This window comes from Myotis myotis, unplaced genomic scaffold (genome assembly GCF_014108235.1).
Source record: "Myotis myotis isolate mMyoMyo1 unplaced genomic scaffold, mMyoMyo1.p scaffold_m19_p_16, whole genome shotgun sequence".
Lineage (NCBI taxonomy): Eukaryota > Metazoa > Chordata > Mammalia > Chiroptera > Vespertilionidae > Myotis > Myotis myotis.
In genome coordinates, this window is record NW_023416320.1 from 17,644,281 (window position 1) to 17,660,556 (window position 16,276).

At 36.1% G+C, this 16,276-nt stretch overlaps 1 protein-coding gene across 2 annotated transcripts in view; it reads right to left on the minus strand.

The window, feature by feature from the left end:
- Positions 1-1,349: 1,349 nt before the first annotated feature.
- The window catches only part of NUDCD1 (NudC domain containing 1), a 54,580-nt gene continuing 39,653 nt past the window's right edge, over positions 1,350-16,276 (minus strand). The window contains exons 10-11 of one of the 2 annotated variants that reach the window (XM_036338074.1): positions 3,880-4,039; positions 1,350-1,948 (exon numbers count right to left, since the gene is read on the minus strand). In XM_036338074.1, coding sequence (XP_036193967.1) covers positions 1,656-1,948; positions 3,880-4,039 — 453 coding nt within the window. In that variant the 3' untranslated portion in view covers positions 1,350-1,655. The remainder of the gene's footprint in view (positions 1,949-3,879; positions 4,040-16,276) is intronic. The other variant, XM_036338073.1, reaches the window with a different exon arrangement.

The following is a 16,276-nucleotide window of genomic DNA, read 5'->3' on the forward strand; positions in this document are numbered from 1 at the left end:
ATATTTGTCCATTCACCCACTGCTGATGCTTGCTCTCAGGCGAGGCTATTACAAATAATGCTGCTATATATGAACATGTACTTTCATTTCTCTTGGGTAAGAGACTGGAAAAGTGGAATGGCTGGCACATATGGTAGATGTCTGTTTAACATTTCAGAAAACTATCAAACTGCTTTCCGAAGTGGTTCAATGTTACATTCCCTTGAGCAATGTATGGGCATTCCAATTGCCCCATATCCTTCCCAACACTTGGCATGAACCATCTTAACACACTGCGTACCGCATAGAAATCTCTAAGACATATGCCAGGGACTGCACGTTTTTGGGCAAACTGCACATTATTTAAATCATCATAATGCACTTTAGGTGTTGTTTTTCAATAATTATAACATTTTCATTTACAAATACAATTAAACAATTAAAGTTCCTGGTACTTTTTTAACGTATGGTACTGCGTAAAACATTTTCCTCTATGAAGAGGGACCAAACAAAATTTACATAAGTATCTAGATTCGCTCCTTTTTCCATGGGCGTGAAAAACGAGAACACTCGTGAGCGGTCCTTAACAGATGGCGCGAGAAACACGAGAAAACTCCTGAGCGGTACGAAATGTGTTAAACCTGAGGCATTTCAGTAGCTATGTGGTAGTATCTCATTGTGCTTTCATTTTGCAACTTCCTAAGAACTAATGATGTTGAGCAACTTTTCATGTGCTTACTTACCATTCATGTATCTTATCTGAGATGATGTTTCTTTAATAATTTGGCCCATTAAAAAAGTATTCATTTGATTATTTTCTTACTAAGTTTTGAGGATTCTTTATATATTGTGGTTATTAATCCCTTATCAGATATGCACTTGCAAGTTTCTTCTAGTCTGTGGCTTGTCTTTCATTCCCTAAACTGTCTTTCCAAGAACATAATTTCTTATGATGAAGTTCAGTTTTTCAATTTTCTCATTCATGGACCTCACTTTTGGTCTCATGCAGGAAACCTTTGTGTGGCCCAGAGTTACAAAGATTTGCTTTTGTTATCTTTCAGAAGTTTCACAGTTTCAGGCTTTACATTTAGATGTATGACCCATTTCGAGTTAATTTGGGGATAAGACTGTTTGTTTCCTATGGTTGTTCTAACAAATTACCACAAATTTAGTGACTTAAAACACACTTAAGGTCTCTCAGCAAACTTCAAGAATATTAGATCTGCTTAGATGTCTGTTATATTTCCCCTTCTACCTCAGCTATTCAGTTCATTATTTACAAGCATCAACATTTTAACTATTATCCTGTACATTCTATAGGTACAGAATGTAGAAATGATGTCAATGAACAAAGAGTACATGATAAATATTTTTATTTTTAAACAATGAACTGTACATTTTTTCATATAAAATATTCTAGCCTCTGCTTTTAAAAAATAATTACACTGCTAATGGTATCTACTTTTTTTACAGAAGCCAATTTTCTCTAAATTTTCAGCTTTTATAGAATCATAATCTCTTGAATATATTTCCAATATCCTTTAAAAAATAAAAATTCATACAAGATCATTTTCTTTAACACATGAAAACTTAACAGGTTACAGCATGACTGCCCAGACTTCCAGCTACCACTGACACCTACTCCCCAGCACAGAGGAGTCAACATGTCGGAGTAACTAGTTCTCTGTTTTCACCTTTATTAAAAAGAGGTTTCTGGTAGTCAGAACAAATAATCTCTCATTTGTTGCTTGAAAGCCTACTATAGGATCATTGGTTTCCAGGCTTGCTACTTGCTGCTTAGCAACCTGCCCTACTTGCCTGCCTTCCTTTCTGTTGTAAAGTACAGTGGACATGGGAGTGGGCTGACGATAGATGAACACTCGACGCAGGCACTCACAAAGGGCTGCATAGGAGTAATTTGGAGCACAGGCAAAAAATTTTTTGTCTCTCTTTGATGCTTGGACATAGCCTGCCAACAAATGAGACAAACAAAAGAAAAACTATATATTAAACAGAAGGAGAAAAGCTGTGATTCATTATTAATTAAAATGCCTAAATTAAAGATATATCATAAATACTCAACAATGAACTATTAATGATTAGCCACAATCAATCTCTCCCACCTGGTGCAAAAATACAGCTTTAATACCTAAGGGACAAAATAGACAGGGTTTCAACTTTTCAAGAAAGGAACTACATAGCACCATATGACTTCCATGAATAATTAAAACACTAAACAGCTAAAATTTTAAACGCTAAAAACATACCAAAATATCTTTAAATGCCAATTAGATAATTGAGTTCATCAATCACAAATGGGTCATGACACAATCTTTTTCTTTTTTCTTAACAACCAATAAGTAAAGGTATTTCAGGGGTGTGTTCATAACACAGGCCTCATTCCTGAAGGTACTAATATGCACAATATGTTCTCTCTATTTCTGTGCTAGTATTTTTACATACCAACACTACAACAGAATTTTGTTGTAAATCAGCTCCCAGAAGTAGATCCTTGAGACCACTTCAAACTTGAAAGAACATTCAAGTATCTAATTTATAAAACTTCATTAGGACTTCCTTTAATTAAACTTTGAAAAAAAACAGTATTAATCTTTTTAACAATTAACTTTACAGATTAAAAAAGCTTATATATAAATTAGGATTTTCAGCTGTAACATGAGATAAAAAATGTAACACTAAAGTGAATTAAGTTCATCAAACAATGAATGAGCAAAGGAACCACTGAGCACAGGCAGATGAACACTGTTTTTTTCTTATTATCTACATCCTGTGATAAGGAAAAACAGGATGTAGGTTCCTATTTGAGTAGCTTAGAATTAGTTCTCCGGGCTAACCCTGACAAAATTAATAATGTATATAATATCTCTAATGTTGATTTACCTTAAACTCAAGCATAACACATTTCTTCTACACTAGGGAATCTGGGGATTACAAATGGAGGGTCTGAGCTTATGAAAATTATGGTAAGCATTTCCTCTGACTAAAAAAGAGGATAGGAAATGAAAAAATAGGAATTATAGTGGAAAGGCTAGAAATATGCAGCTAAATTACTTAAACTTTATTTTAGGTCATAAAAATCCATTTGAAGTCTGAATTAACCAGTTTAACAGCTATATTATTACCTCAAAGGAGAGCTAACAAATTTCCCCAATAGGAGATTTGCACATATAACAATCAAAATGCATAATTTTACTTCCTGTTGCCAGTTTAAAATAACCTTTCAATAAAGCAGTTATTGTGGTTAATTCATGTAAAAAATGTCTCCCACACAATACTAATGTATTTTGATATAAAATCAATTCTTGCGTAAGTCTACAATTATGTACTAATAGTTAAAAATTTTTTCCAGCCCTAGTTTTAAAAAAACTGGTATTTTCCCCTTTATCTTATAGAATACATTTTATTTCTGTTTATCACCATTTTCCCTAAATGTTTTCATTTAGAATGGCTCTCTTTGCACTTTGTCCCATGAAAGATGTCTCCTAATGTGCATTCTATGTTTTTGAAGATTACTCTGAGGAAACGTGAATACAAGATCCATGTAAGCCTCGTTTATTTAAACGAGGCATGCAGCCCGCCAGCCACGAGTTTGGCATGCTTGAGTAGGGTATTGTCAAACTCCTTGTTCATATTCTAATACCGTATAGCTTAATTGGAATAAACAAATGATTGATTGCAATATTTCAAGTGTTTAGTTAACCACTTTGATTTCTATTCTGCATTGATCTTCTGTACAAGCATAAAACAGCTTAGTCCTACTGTTCCAAAAGCACTGACATTCATCAACTAGAGTACAAGCAACCAAATTATAGCAGAAATCAATCCCAATGTAATTAGGACAGCTCAAGTTTTTTAAAGGAAGAAGAGCTTGCTGTGTACCTAAAGCATTGAAAGTGGCGATGTGCTCCCACATCTCGTCTTGTTTGCTGGAGTGTGGCTGCCAGAGCAGGGCATCCACGTCATGGCGCAAACAGAAGCAGGGCATTTCCTTAGGATCCACTATGACAGAGAAGAGGTACTGGTTGCTTCCAAGATTCACCTAAAATAAAAAGTGACAAAAATAATATTTTACTCAACAAATTATTAAAAATAATGATGACAAAAGCACTTTATGTCAGCAACTATTCTAAACTTTATATATACCTGACCTGGTAAACTCTTCATAATGCCCTGGGAGAAATGGGGTATTGCTACCTCCATTTTAAAGCTGAGGAAAGTGCTGTAACTGGGCACTTAAGTAACTTGCCCAAGAACAGCCTGGTAATAAGTCCTGGAGCTGAGATTTGAACCCAGCGTCTATGTTTTTTGTTTTGTTTTGTTTTTTTTAATGTTTTTACTTATTTTAGGGAGAGAAAGGAAAAGGGATAGGAACATTGATGAGAGAAAAACATTGATGCCCCATACTAACGATCAAGCCCACAACCTGGGCAAGTGCCCTGACCAGGAATCGAACCAGTGACCTCTTGGTTCGTGGGTCGACGATCAACTACTGACCCATACCAGCCAGGCCAGAGTCTTAACCACTACACTAAAGTACCTCTTAACTCTTAATAACTAGTTTAAAACATGATATAAAATACCAATTTATAAGCAGAATACTTTCTTAAACCACAGTATACAAATACAGAGTTTACAAATGCTAATTTGTAATCATTACCAAGAACAATGATAGCTACTAGGATTCACGAGCACATCCTATATATCAGACATGTTATAAATATTAATCTCAAGAATCCACGAGGCTGTTATTATCTTCATTTAATATATGAAAGAACATACTCGGAGAGCTGGAATAACTTGTTCTAGGCTACAAAGAATAATCATAATGCTGAGATTCAAATTCAGATCTTTCTGTTCACAAATTATTTACTTTGGTGTACTGTCCTAATATATAAAAAGCCAGGGGCCATCACGACCGAAACAACTAGACAGACGACTGAACAGCAGGCTGCGTGGGGTGAAAAGGCCGGCAGGGGTGTGAGTGAGGGACAACCAAACAACTGAACAAGCAGGCTGCGTGGGGCAACCAGGCGAGCTGGGGGGGGGGGCCGTTGGGGGGGACCAGGCCGACGGTGGGCGGGGGGGCAGTTAGGGGCAATCAGGCCAGCAGGCAGAGGTGGTTAGAGGTGATCAGGCTGGCAGGGGGAGCAGTTAGGGGTGGTCAGGCAGGCCAGCAGTTAGGAACCAGCGGTCCCGGATTGTGAGAGGGATGTCCGACTGCCAGTTTAAGCCCAATCCCCTGATGGATTCCTACTTATTCTCCAAGATTCAGTTCAACCATGAAACCAAGAGCTGCTTAAACCCTGAGAACCCCCAACATTATGGATATTATTCCTGACAAATTACTTATCATACTGTACTAAATTATTAATATACATGTATAACACCTGTGGTAGGCTAAATAATGTCCCCCCAACATGCCCACATTTTAATCCCCTAGAACCTGTGAATATGTTACTTTACATGGCAAAGGGGACTTTGTAGATATGATGAAGTTAATGATCTTGAACTGGAAAGATAATCTTGGATTATATGGGAGGGCCCAATGTACTAATAAGGATTCCTATGAGAGGGAAGTGGGGGTGTGGGGGTGAGGGGAGTCACAGACACAGAAGGCGATATGACAGCAGAAGCAGAAGAGTTACAGACAGATTGGAAGATGCTACACTGCTGGCTTTGAAATTGGAAGCTTAGGCCACCAGCTAAGGAATGCAAGTAACCTCTAGAAGTTGGGAAGGGCAAGAAAATGGATTCTCCCCTTTGAGCCTCCAGAAGGAATGCAGTCCCAAAGACCAATTTTAGGGACTTCTGACCCCCAGAACTTAAGAGAATAAATTGGCATTTTTGTTACAGCATAACTTGTTACAGCAGCAATAAGAAACAAATACACCACCTATTTCATAAGACTATCTTAAGAACCAGAATTTTGTCTTCTTGTCTCCATATTCTAGATAAATATTTTTTGAATATTTTATGTAGAAAGTTATTTAAAAATACTTCCAGCAAAGCTAATCTAACCTTAGAGTTAGGAATATTTTATTCTATCTTATAGTTAGAATAATTGGCTAAGGATTTTTGCAAAGCAAAAAATCTTACGTTACTAGAGAAATACACACTGGAAGGTGATTAGGGTCAGTAGCTTCCACACTCAACTAAGTGCATAGTTCTCTGTGCCTTTTAGCTCTCACCTCAGAAAATCTTTTTTTTTTATTATTATTATTATTATTTTTATTTTTTTTTCACCTCAGAAAATCTTACTTTTTCAGTAAGTTTTCCAATGCTTAAACAAAAATATCCAAACTGACTTAAATGGCATTTTTGAAAGCTCAAAAGTGACCACAACTTACCTTTCCAATATTGGCTCCTATTACTCCTCGAAACTTAACACTTAGCAAAACTGGATCACAATCTACAAAACTGCACCCCCAACTTTCCCACTTCTTTACCTGCTGTGCCTTTTCTGCTTGTTCCACATCCTCCACACATTATATACTTTATGCCATACTCTAATGGCATTTTCTCTTCTAAGCAGTTTTCTCCAATGTTAATAAAAAGAAATAATGTATTCTAATAGTCCATTTATACTTCTCTTATAGAATTTATCTTCCGTTCCCCTTACAGGTCTTTGAGAGTGAGGACCATGACTTTGGGTACAATACTTAGCCTAAGCATGTCAAACTGCCGCGAGTTTGACATGCTTGACTTAGCCTCATTTTATTCTCCGGTAAATACAATGGTAATAACAGTACTTATTTCACAGTTACTTTGCTGAGTAAACAATACATTTCAAGCACTTGAACAGTGCCTAGCACTTAGATAGACCTTAATAAATGCAAATGTTCATTATTACCATTCTAGACATCCTCTGTCCATTCTGCCTTGAATATTACCGGCATTCCAAAACAAACAAATAAGATGAGCACTAGTGGGAAAAACATACCAATTTGTTGTGATCTTCATGTAGCTCATACAGCACTTAGAAAATGTGAGAATAGCTATAAAAAACAATAACATACCCTTACTCTATCCTAATCCCAGTATATTTAATTTACACACAAATTTCTAAACTCTTACATTACTTCAAAAACAGTCAGTCTGCGGACTAGAGGGTCCCGGGTTCAATTCCAGTTGGTGCATATGCCTGGGTTGCGGGCTCGATCCCCAGTAGGGGGTGTGCAGGAGGCAGCTGATCAATTATTCTCTCTCATCATTGATGTTTTGATCTCTCCCTCTCCCTTCCTCTCGAAAATCAATAAAAATTAAAAACAAAAACAAGAAATATGAATTTCATTATTTTGCTTGTTATTTTATTGTCAAATTCTATTTTTTTCAGTAGCTTCAACTGTATACCCATCACTTTCAATTTTATACTTTTCCTATAATGCATATCTTTCAGTAAATAGTTTGTGGATCTGCCCCTCAAAAAGTGAACAAGTTATTCTTCAAACAAGATTTGGATGCTTTTAATATATTCAAAGACAAGTTTCTGGAAGTTTACAAAACAAATTATAATAAACTAGTTTGATGGTAATAAATTACTGTGAGACAAAACATTCCCTTTAAATGAGCTAGATGATTTGCAATTCTTTTTTCTTTCTTTATGTAGTAAGAGACTGTGTGGTGTTTATTTTACCAAGTTCTAGCCTTCCTATTCTTCATTTTAAAACCAAGCATTCCACAGCTAATTAAAAACACCATGCCACTGCAAGATGTTTGCTACTGCTTAGATTGGTCAGCAGCCACAATAGAAAAATAAACTTATAATTCCATTCAAAGGTTGCAAGCTAAGAGCAGATAAAAGAATTGTGTGTAAATACTACTTTTAAGATAACACCTAAAAAGTGGTTTCATTTTTCTCATGGTAGCAATGGAGTCTCTTGATAATTATTTACTTTTTCTTGAACTAGCTAGGATTTTCAGCATGATGCTGAGGGGTAATAGGAAAACACCCTTGCCTATTACAAATCTTAGGGGAAGCATTTGGTCTTTTACCAGGAAGTATGAAGTTAATAACTCTAGGTTTTTTGAGGAGGCAGTTAACCTTCAATTCCTGGTTTGCTGAGCACTTTTATTATCATAAATGAATGCTAAATTTTGTCAAATTATCTAGTAGGATGGTCAATATCATTCTTTAGTCTTTTGATATGCTGTATTATGTGAATGTTGGAATACTGAACCAATCCTAAATCCTAGGATCAATTCTACTTGGTCATGATGTATTATCCTTTTTACTTCATTAGACTTACAAATGTTTTACTGAGGACTTCTGTGTCTATATCCATGAGGGAGAGTGGTTTCTTTTCTGTTTTTCCCCGTTTTCTTTTCTTGTCATGTCTTTGCCACTATGGTAATGCTGGCCTCATAAAATAAGTGGGAGGTGTTCCTTTCTCTTTATGTTCGGGAACAGTCCATATAGAATTGGTATTGTTTCTTCATTTGGTAGCACGTACCAGTGAAGCCACCTAGGTCTGGAGGCTTCTTTGTCAGAAGGTTAGCAATAAATTCAATCTCATAACAAATATGGAACTATTAAGGTTACCCATTTCTTCTTGAGCGAACTATGGTAATGCTTGTCTTCCAAGGAATTTGTGTTTTCACTTAAATTGTCAAATCTATAAAAAATAGCTGTTCTTAATATTGCATTAGCGTCTTTTAGACCCATACTGATATGCCTGTTTGTATTCCTCATATTGGTAATTTGTGTCTTCTTTTTTTCCTTGATTATTCTGGCTAGAGACTTATAAATCTTGATGTTTTCGAAGGACCAGCTTTTGGTTTAATTGGTTTTCTTACTTCTGGTTTTCAATTTCATGGATTTCTGCTCTTTACAGTTTCTTTCCTCTGCTTGCTATATATTTGGTTTGCTATTTTCCCAGTTCAAGGTGGAAGCTTAAATTGTTAAATTGAAACAGGTTTTTCTTTTCTACATAACATCTGCTATAAATTTCCCTCCAAGCATTGCTGTAGCTACATCCCACAATGCTCCAGGTTTCATTTTCGTTCAATCAAAATACTTCCTAACTTCCCTTGTTAGTTCCTCTATGGCTCATGGATTATTCAGAAATGTGCTGTTTAATTTCCAAATACTTTCTATGTTTTTCTGTTATGAATTTCTAATTTAATTCTGTTATGTTCAGAGAACATTCTGTTTATTTTATTCTTTTAAATGTGTTGAGGTTACTTTATGGCCCAGAATATGTTCTAATTTGGTGAATGTTCCACCTCCCTTCTGGGATCCACTTAGGTGTATGTTAGACTATTTGGCATTGCTTCACAGCTCTTAGATGCTCTCATTGTTTTTGTTCTTAATTTCCACCCCCTCTACTTTGCTTTTGGTCCTGCTAATTTTTACTAACCTATCCTCAAGGTAACTAATTTCTTTTCTGCAGATGTATTGAGTATACTAGTGATTTTGTTGAAAACAGTCTCTTCTTTTGTTCCTGTGTTTTTAATTCTAACATTTTCATTAGACTCTTATAGGTTTTCTCTGCTAAAATTCTGCATTTATTCATGTATATTATGCCATTAACATATTAACCAGTTATTTTTTTGTCTGATAGTTTCAAAATATGGGTCATCTGAGTCTGGTTACATTATTTACCTTGTTTCTTGACAGCTTCAGTTTTGTTGTTGCTATAGTTACCTTCAGTGCATCACTAGCTTGAAATCCCTCTAGTGCAGTGGTTCTCAACCTTCCTAATGCTGCAACCCTTTAATACAGGTTTCTCATGTTGTGGTGACCCCCAATTTCATTGTTACAAATTGAACATAATTAAAGCATAGTGATTAATCACAAAAACAATATGTAATTATATGTGTTTTTTGATAGTCTTAGGCGACCCCTGTGAAAAGGTCATTTGACCCCCAAAGGGGTCGCGACCCACAGGTTGAGAACCGCTGCTCTAGTGTTATCTTGTGCTCTGGTGAGGACTTGCTAGAAGATTTTCCTCACCTATACTATTCTACCCCCAGCTTTAGCCCTTCACTCTGCATCTGTAGCTCAAGGAGTCGGCGCTCCTGCTCCTTCCCTAGCAGTATACTGCTGTTGCCTACCACTTGGTCCTTCTGAGTGTGATGGGATGGTGGGTGTAGGAAAAGGGTTCTCTACTAGGCTCAGCCTCAGTCTTGGACCTTGTGTTCTTGGGTATCAGGGTTTGGGCCTTTGAAGTGTTACCCCCCTCTAGTGGCAGGAAACTTCTAGCAGTCTGGGCCTACGATGGGTTCCTGGCTTTCCCCCCATAGAGATGGTGTTTTTTTTGTTTTTAATTTTGTGTATGTGTTCTAATTTCTATTTATTGATTTGAGACAGAGGAAGGGAGAGAGAAACATCAATTTTTGTTGTTCCACTTACTTACACATTCATTGGTTGATTCTTATATGTGCCCTGACTGGAAATTGAACTCACAACCTTGGTATATTGGGCTGACGCTTTAACCAACTGAGCTGTCAGGCCCAGGCTAGAGGGGGTACTTTAAAAATTATTTCCCCCAGCTGCACTGGGTCTTCTTTTGAGCCCCTGGTGGGCTACAATTTAGTGTTCTTCACTCAGCAGAATAAGGTTTTTGTTACTTAGGGAAAATAGTGCAGGCAGGACCTCACACTTTCCCCATAGAATTAGTAACTTATCTCCTCCTACCCCATACCACCAAAACAGCTTTTCTCTTGCCTCCTCCCCAGTTTGCAAGCTCTCTTGTTAGGCCCTGGTCAAGGTCCACGGAGAGGATATGTGAATCCCAAAGGGTCTATACAGCCGTGGGCAAACTACAGGCCGCGGGCCGGATCCGGCCCGTTTGAAATGAATAAAACTGAAAGAAAAAAAAAGACTGTACCCTTTTATGTAATGATGTTTACTTTGAATTTCTATTAGTTCACACAAACACTCCATCCATGCTTTTGTTCCAGCCCTCCGGTCCAGTTTAAGAACCCATTGTGGCCCTCGAGTCAAAAAGTTTGCCCACCCCTGGTCTATACTTTCTTGCTAGCCCACAGTAGGCCTTTAGCAATTTGTTAGTTGACTTCTTATATGGCAGTTCTTGCTTCTTCCTATGCTCAAATGGGCCTGTTCTCCTATTCCATATCTCCTTGGTGGCACCTGTTTTTCCTTAGATTTCAAGCTACTTTGTTGACCTGTAACTTCAAGTACTCAGATGAATTTTTAAAAAGTAATGATTCTACAGATTATCCAGTCTTTTATTGTTACACTGAGAGTGATGTCTTTCTAGCTTTCTACCTCCTAGACAGAATGTCACACTGATGATATTCATCCACTAAAGAAATATTACTTTCTCTTTATAATGCTCTACATGTTAGGCAAATAATACATTTTAGTAAGATTCCATGTAATAAAAAGGCTTTAAATGTAGTTTTAGCAATTAAAAGAATTAATTTACATTAGACAATTTACTTATTCAGAAAACTCATTCTTTGTTAATGCCAAATGTAAATGTCTTACTGCCTTAGGAAAAAACCTCTTCAATCCATAACCCATTATCTAATAAAATATAACTCTACATTTCTTCTGTTCTCATGGTTATTACAGAAAAGGTTATATTTACTTTTGAAGTACCAATGAAGACTACAATAGAATAAAACATTCTCTAGAGAAAAACCGGAAACATGAATTTCAAATAGTAAATTGATTATCTTTTTCTTTTCTTTGTAGAACACTTAGCAATTTAATAAGACTTCTAAAGATTAAATATCAAAGTGAAGACATTTGAACAACCCTTAATCACTGCTATTAACAAATTAAATTAAAAGGTAGTATTAAGAGAAAGGTTTTATCTATTCAGAAACAAAGTATTTGTTAGGCCAGATAGAGAAATAAATGACATGAAATAAATTTAATTCCAAATTCCTATTCTGAACAGAAAATAAATTGCTAAAATTTACTCTCTTCTTATTGTGCATGAAAAATTGAGTTGATCTGTACCTACTACTCTGTAAGCAAAAACACTCCCTGTGTTTCTCCTTTACTTTCACAACATTATCACAATATTACCACACTCAAAACACTTCTGACATCCGCTGTGTGGGTTTTCCACGTATCAAGCTATTCTTTGACACCAGCTGGATGTCCTACAATTCAGTTCTGAAAGAATCTAGCTGGGTCTCAGCAATGGTAGTAAAATCAACTTAGATCAGAAGAAATTTTTCTATTTCATTAGAAATAGTATGGTCCTGGCCAGGTGGTTCAGTTGGTTAAAGCTTCATCCTGTACACCAAAAGGTTACGGGTTCTATTCCCGGTTGTGCATGTACGGGAGGCAACTGATTGATGTTTCTTTCTCACATTGATGTCTCTTTCTCTCTCCCTTCTTCTCTCTCTAAAATTAATGAAAATATATCCTTGGGCGAGGATTAAAAGAAAAGTAGTATGGAATGGAGTATTAGAGCCTGTCCTATACAATAAGTATAGTACTGTTTTGTGAAATTTTTGTTTCAAATTTGTGTGTGTTTATTGTGTTTCAGTGTAAAATGTATACAGTGAGCCACAGAAAATTTGAAAGGGGCTTGAAGGCTATGGTAAAGATCCTAGACATTATTCTAAATATGACAGAACACCACTAGAGAAAGCAAAGGAATAGAGAAATGACAAAATCTACTAAAACCCTTAAAACAGGTGTGGGGAACATCCAGCCTATGGGCCATATAATAAGGCCAGAGAAATCATTTGGTCTGGCCCTGCCAAAGCATTAGGGATGAGGTAATTAAATGACCAAATACAGTAGGCTAATTTTTAAGTTGATAATTCTGTATGGCCCGTGAATGATGTTATAAATATCCAATGGCCCTTAGCAGAAAAAAAGGTTTCCCTCCCCTGCTTTAAAAGGATTACTTTAACTTCACACAAACTATTTATTCATTCAAAGGAGAAGATAAATACTGGGTGACTGGATGTTCCAAATTAAAGGAGAGTAAAGAAATATCACAACTAAATGTAATATGTGACATGGGAATGAATCCCCAATCAGGGGAAAAATTGTTAAAAGTACATTATTTGATCAATTGGTAAAATTTGAAAATGGACTCATGACATTAATGTATTGTATCAAAGTTAAATTTCCTGAATTAATATTTAAAAATGGGAGTAAAGAGACATGGCATGTGCAACTCATTCCTAAAATGTTTCAGCAAAAAGAAGAGGTGGGAAAGCAGAGAAAAAATAAATGTGGCAAAACGTTAACATTTGCTAAAATCTAAATGAAGGATATTGTTATAGGCTGAGCTGTATCCCCTCACAATTCACATGCTGAAGTCCTAACCCCTAGTACACAGAATGCGACAGTATTAGGAGATAGAAGTTAACACGAGGTCAAAGCGTGGGTCCAAATCCAGTATGTCCTCCTAAAGGAGATTAGGATTAGGACACAAATACATGCAGAGGGAAGACCACATAAAAACAAAGGAGAAGCCACCTATAGTCAGAGAGAGTGGCTTCAGAAGAAACTAACACCGACCTCAGACTTCTAGCCTCCAGAACTGTGAGAAAACAAATTTCTGTTAAGGCAGCCCTAGCAGGGGAATTATTATGTAGCTTAATTTCTAATATGGTCAAATTTGATAGATAAAATTTGATAGATAATCCAAATAAACAGATTAAGTACCCAAAGGCACTTAAGAATGTAAATAGGTCCTGAGACCAAAAAGCTTGAGAACCATTGGTTTAGATACTTTCTAAAAGTATTTTCTTCCTTTATAACTTTTGATCCTATCTTTAATCTTTTTGAAAAAGTTAGTGTATCAATTATGTACTAATTAGTATAGTCTTTTCTACTAGCTTTCAAAATGACACTAATCTAAAAGAATTATTTCCTGTTTGTAACACCTCTGTTTCCTGTATAACTCACTGTAATTTAAATTTTTAAAATAGCCTATCACATTCTGACTGCTCAAGTCTACAATCTGATCACTATAGGCCAGTGTTGTCCAACAGAAATAAAATGCAAGCCACATACATAAATTTTAAGTTTTCTACTGGCCACATTAAAAAGTAAAAAGAAACAGAATAAATTAACTAAATAAAATTATTAATATGTTATTCTTTTTTCGTGCTACTTCAAAATCTGGTTGTGTATTTTAAATTTACAAGACATCTCAGGTCAGAAAAGCCACGTTTCAAGTGCTCAACAGCTACGCTGTGGCCAGTGGCTAATACTTTACAAAACATATCGAACACAGCTCTGCTATAGACAGAGGCAAAAATACTTCATCTTCAAATGCACTTGAATTCTGATTCAAATTTTACACCCGTGACCACATCTTATTACTTTTCTTCTTCAGTTCTGATATTTAATATTTCTATTTTGTGCTGCTGCATATATTTATGGAACACTTTACTTTCCAAATGCTAACCCTGATTTACATTTCTTTCAGGAAATTTTATATTTTGAGAAATCTGTCATTTACAATATAGAGTTTTGACCTTTTGTTACAGTATTTTTTCCTAAAACTATAAGGACATATATTGATCTTTCCACATACAGATCATTTTGAATTATCCAAAGTCAAGACAAATGAAATCAAGAAAACAGAACTTGAAGTAAACATTGCAGAAAGAAGTGCAACTGTCAATAAAGTACTACAGGAGTCCTGAAGTGGATGTGGTACTGAACCTGCAACATATTACAGTCTCCTTCCTCCATGACAAGCCAACTTGTACCCTCTTTTTTAAATTACTCATCTGTTCCATGCTTCTGGGTCTATTGAGTTCACCAGTGCATTTTGTTCATTAGATTCCACATATAGTGAGATCATGTGATATTTGTCTTTCTGACTGGCTTATTTCATTTAGCATAATAATCTCCAGGTCCCTCTATGTACTTCCTTTTTACTGCTGCATAGTATTCCATGGTGTAAATGTGCCACAGCTTTTTTATCCACTCATCCACTGATGGGCACTTGGGCTGTTTCCAGATTTTAGCTATTGTAAATAATGCTGCTATGAACATACATTCTTTCTGATTGGCTTAGGGATTCTTATGATATATTCCTAAAAGGGGGATCACTGGGTCAAGCAGCAGTTGCAGTTTTACCTTTTTGAAGAAACTCCATACTGTTTTCCATAGTTGTTGCACCAGTCTACATTCCCACCAGCAGTGTACTGGGGTTCCTTTTTCTCCACATCCTGGCCAGCTCTTGTTGTTTGATTTATTGAAGGTAGCCATTCTGGCAGGTGTGAGGTGATACCTCATTATCATCTTAATTTGCATCTCTCTGATGATTAGTAACGTTGAGCATTTTTTCATATGTCTCTTTGACAACTTTTAAAACCTGTATCTGAGACAAGGCCCTAAAACATCTACCTTTGAAAGCTAATGGGGCTTGCATCCACAAGACCCACAAAGCTATAATGAACTGAGAAATGATTCTTAAAGGGCTCTCACCCCAAAGTCCCATGCAGACTGCAAAGCACCCAGACTTTCTGTGAAAGGCTTATTTGCTCATCTTAAAACACCGGCATGAGATGCAAGCATCTAATTTAATACATATCTAGGAGCAACGGTTCATCACCACCAGACCAGCCTACAAGAAATGTTAAAGGGACTTCTTCAAGTTGAAATGAAAGGGCACTAAGTATAAATATCACCGATAAAGGTAAATACATAATAACTTTTGAAAGAATCTAACACTGTAAAGGTGGTGGGTTAAACACTTATAAAACTAGTATAAAAGTTAAAAAAATAAAAATAGTAAATAACCATAACCACAAAAGATGTAAATAAACAAAACATGAGTGGTGGGAAAGAGAGAAGTACAGATATAGAAGTTGTAAGAGTAATTATTTAATTTTGGTACAGCTTCAATTGCACTTCTGCCTAGTCACTGGTCTGCCATTCCACCTCATTTGTCTAAGTAGGTGTATAATCAAAAAGTACTCATTTTTGTAAGTCCTTTGAGTACTGTAAAGACCAGCCACTAGTTAAAGGAAGTTAAGTATAAAGTTAAGTATCCAAAAAACACTAGGAAAGGTTAGTGAGTGAATCAAATTCCCATGACACTATTGACCTTGCTTCCCTAAATTTTTGCTAAAATTCACTTTCCCCTCAACCTCTACAAGACAAAGAAACACAGTAGGCCAAAATTGGCAGAAACTTTTAAGACTTTTCTTGACCTACATCAAAGACTGAGAGGTCTAAGAACAAAAGACCAAACTGTTCTCTTTTCTATTGGTTTTGCTTGGACTTAGACTCCCAAAGTCCAACTCTTTGGTTTAGTAGTAAGACTAAACTAATTTCAACATGCAAAGTTCGAAATTAGCCACTGATTTTCTATGA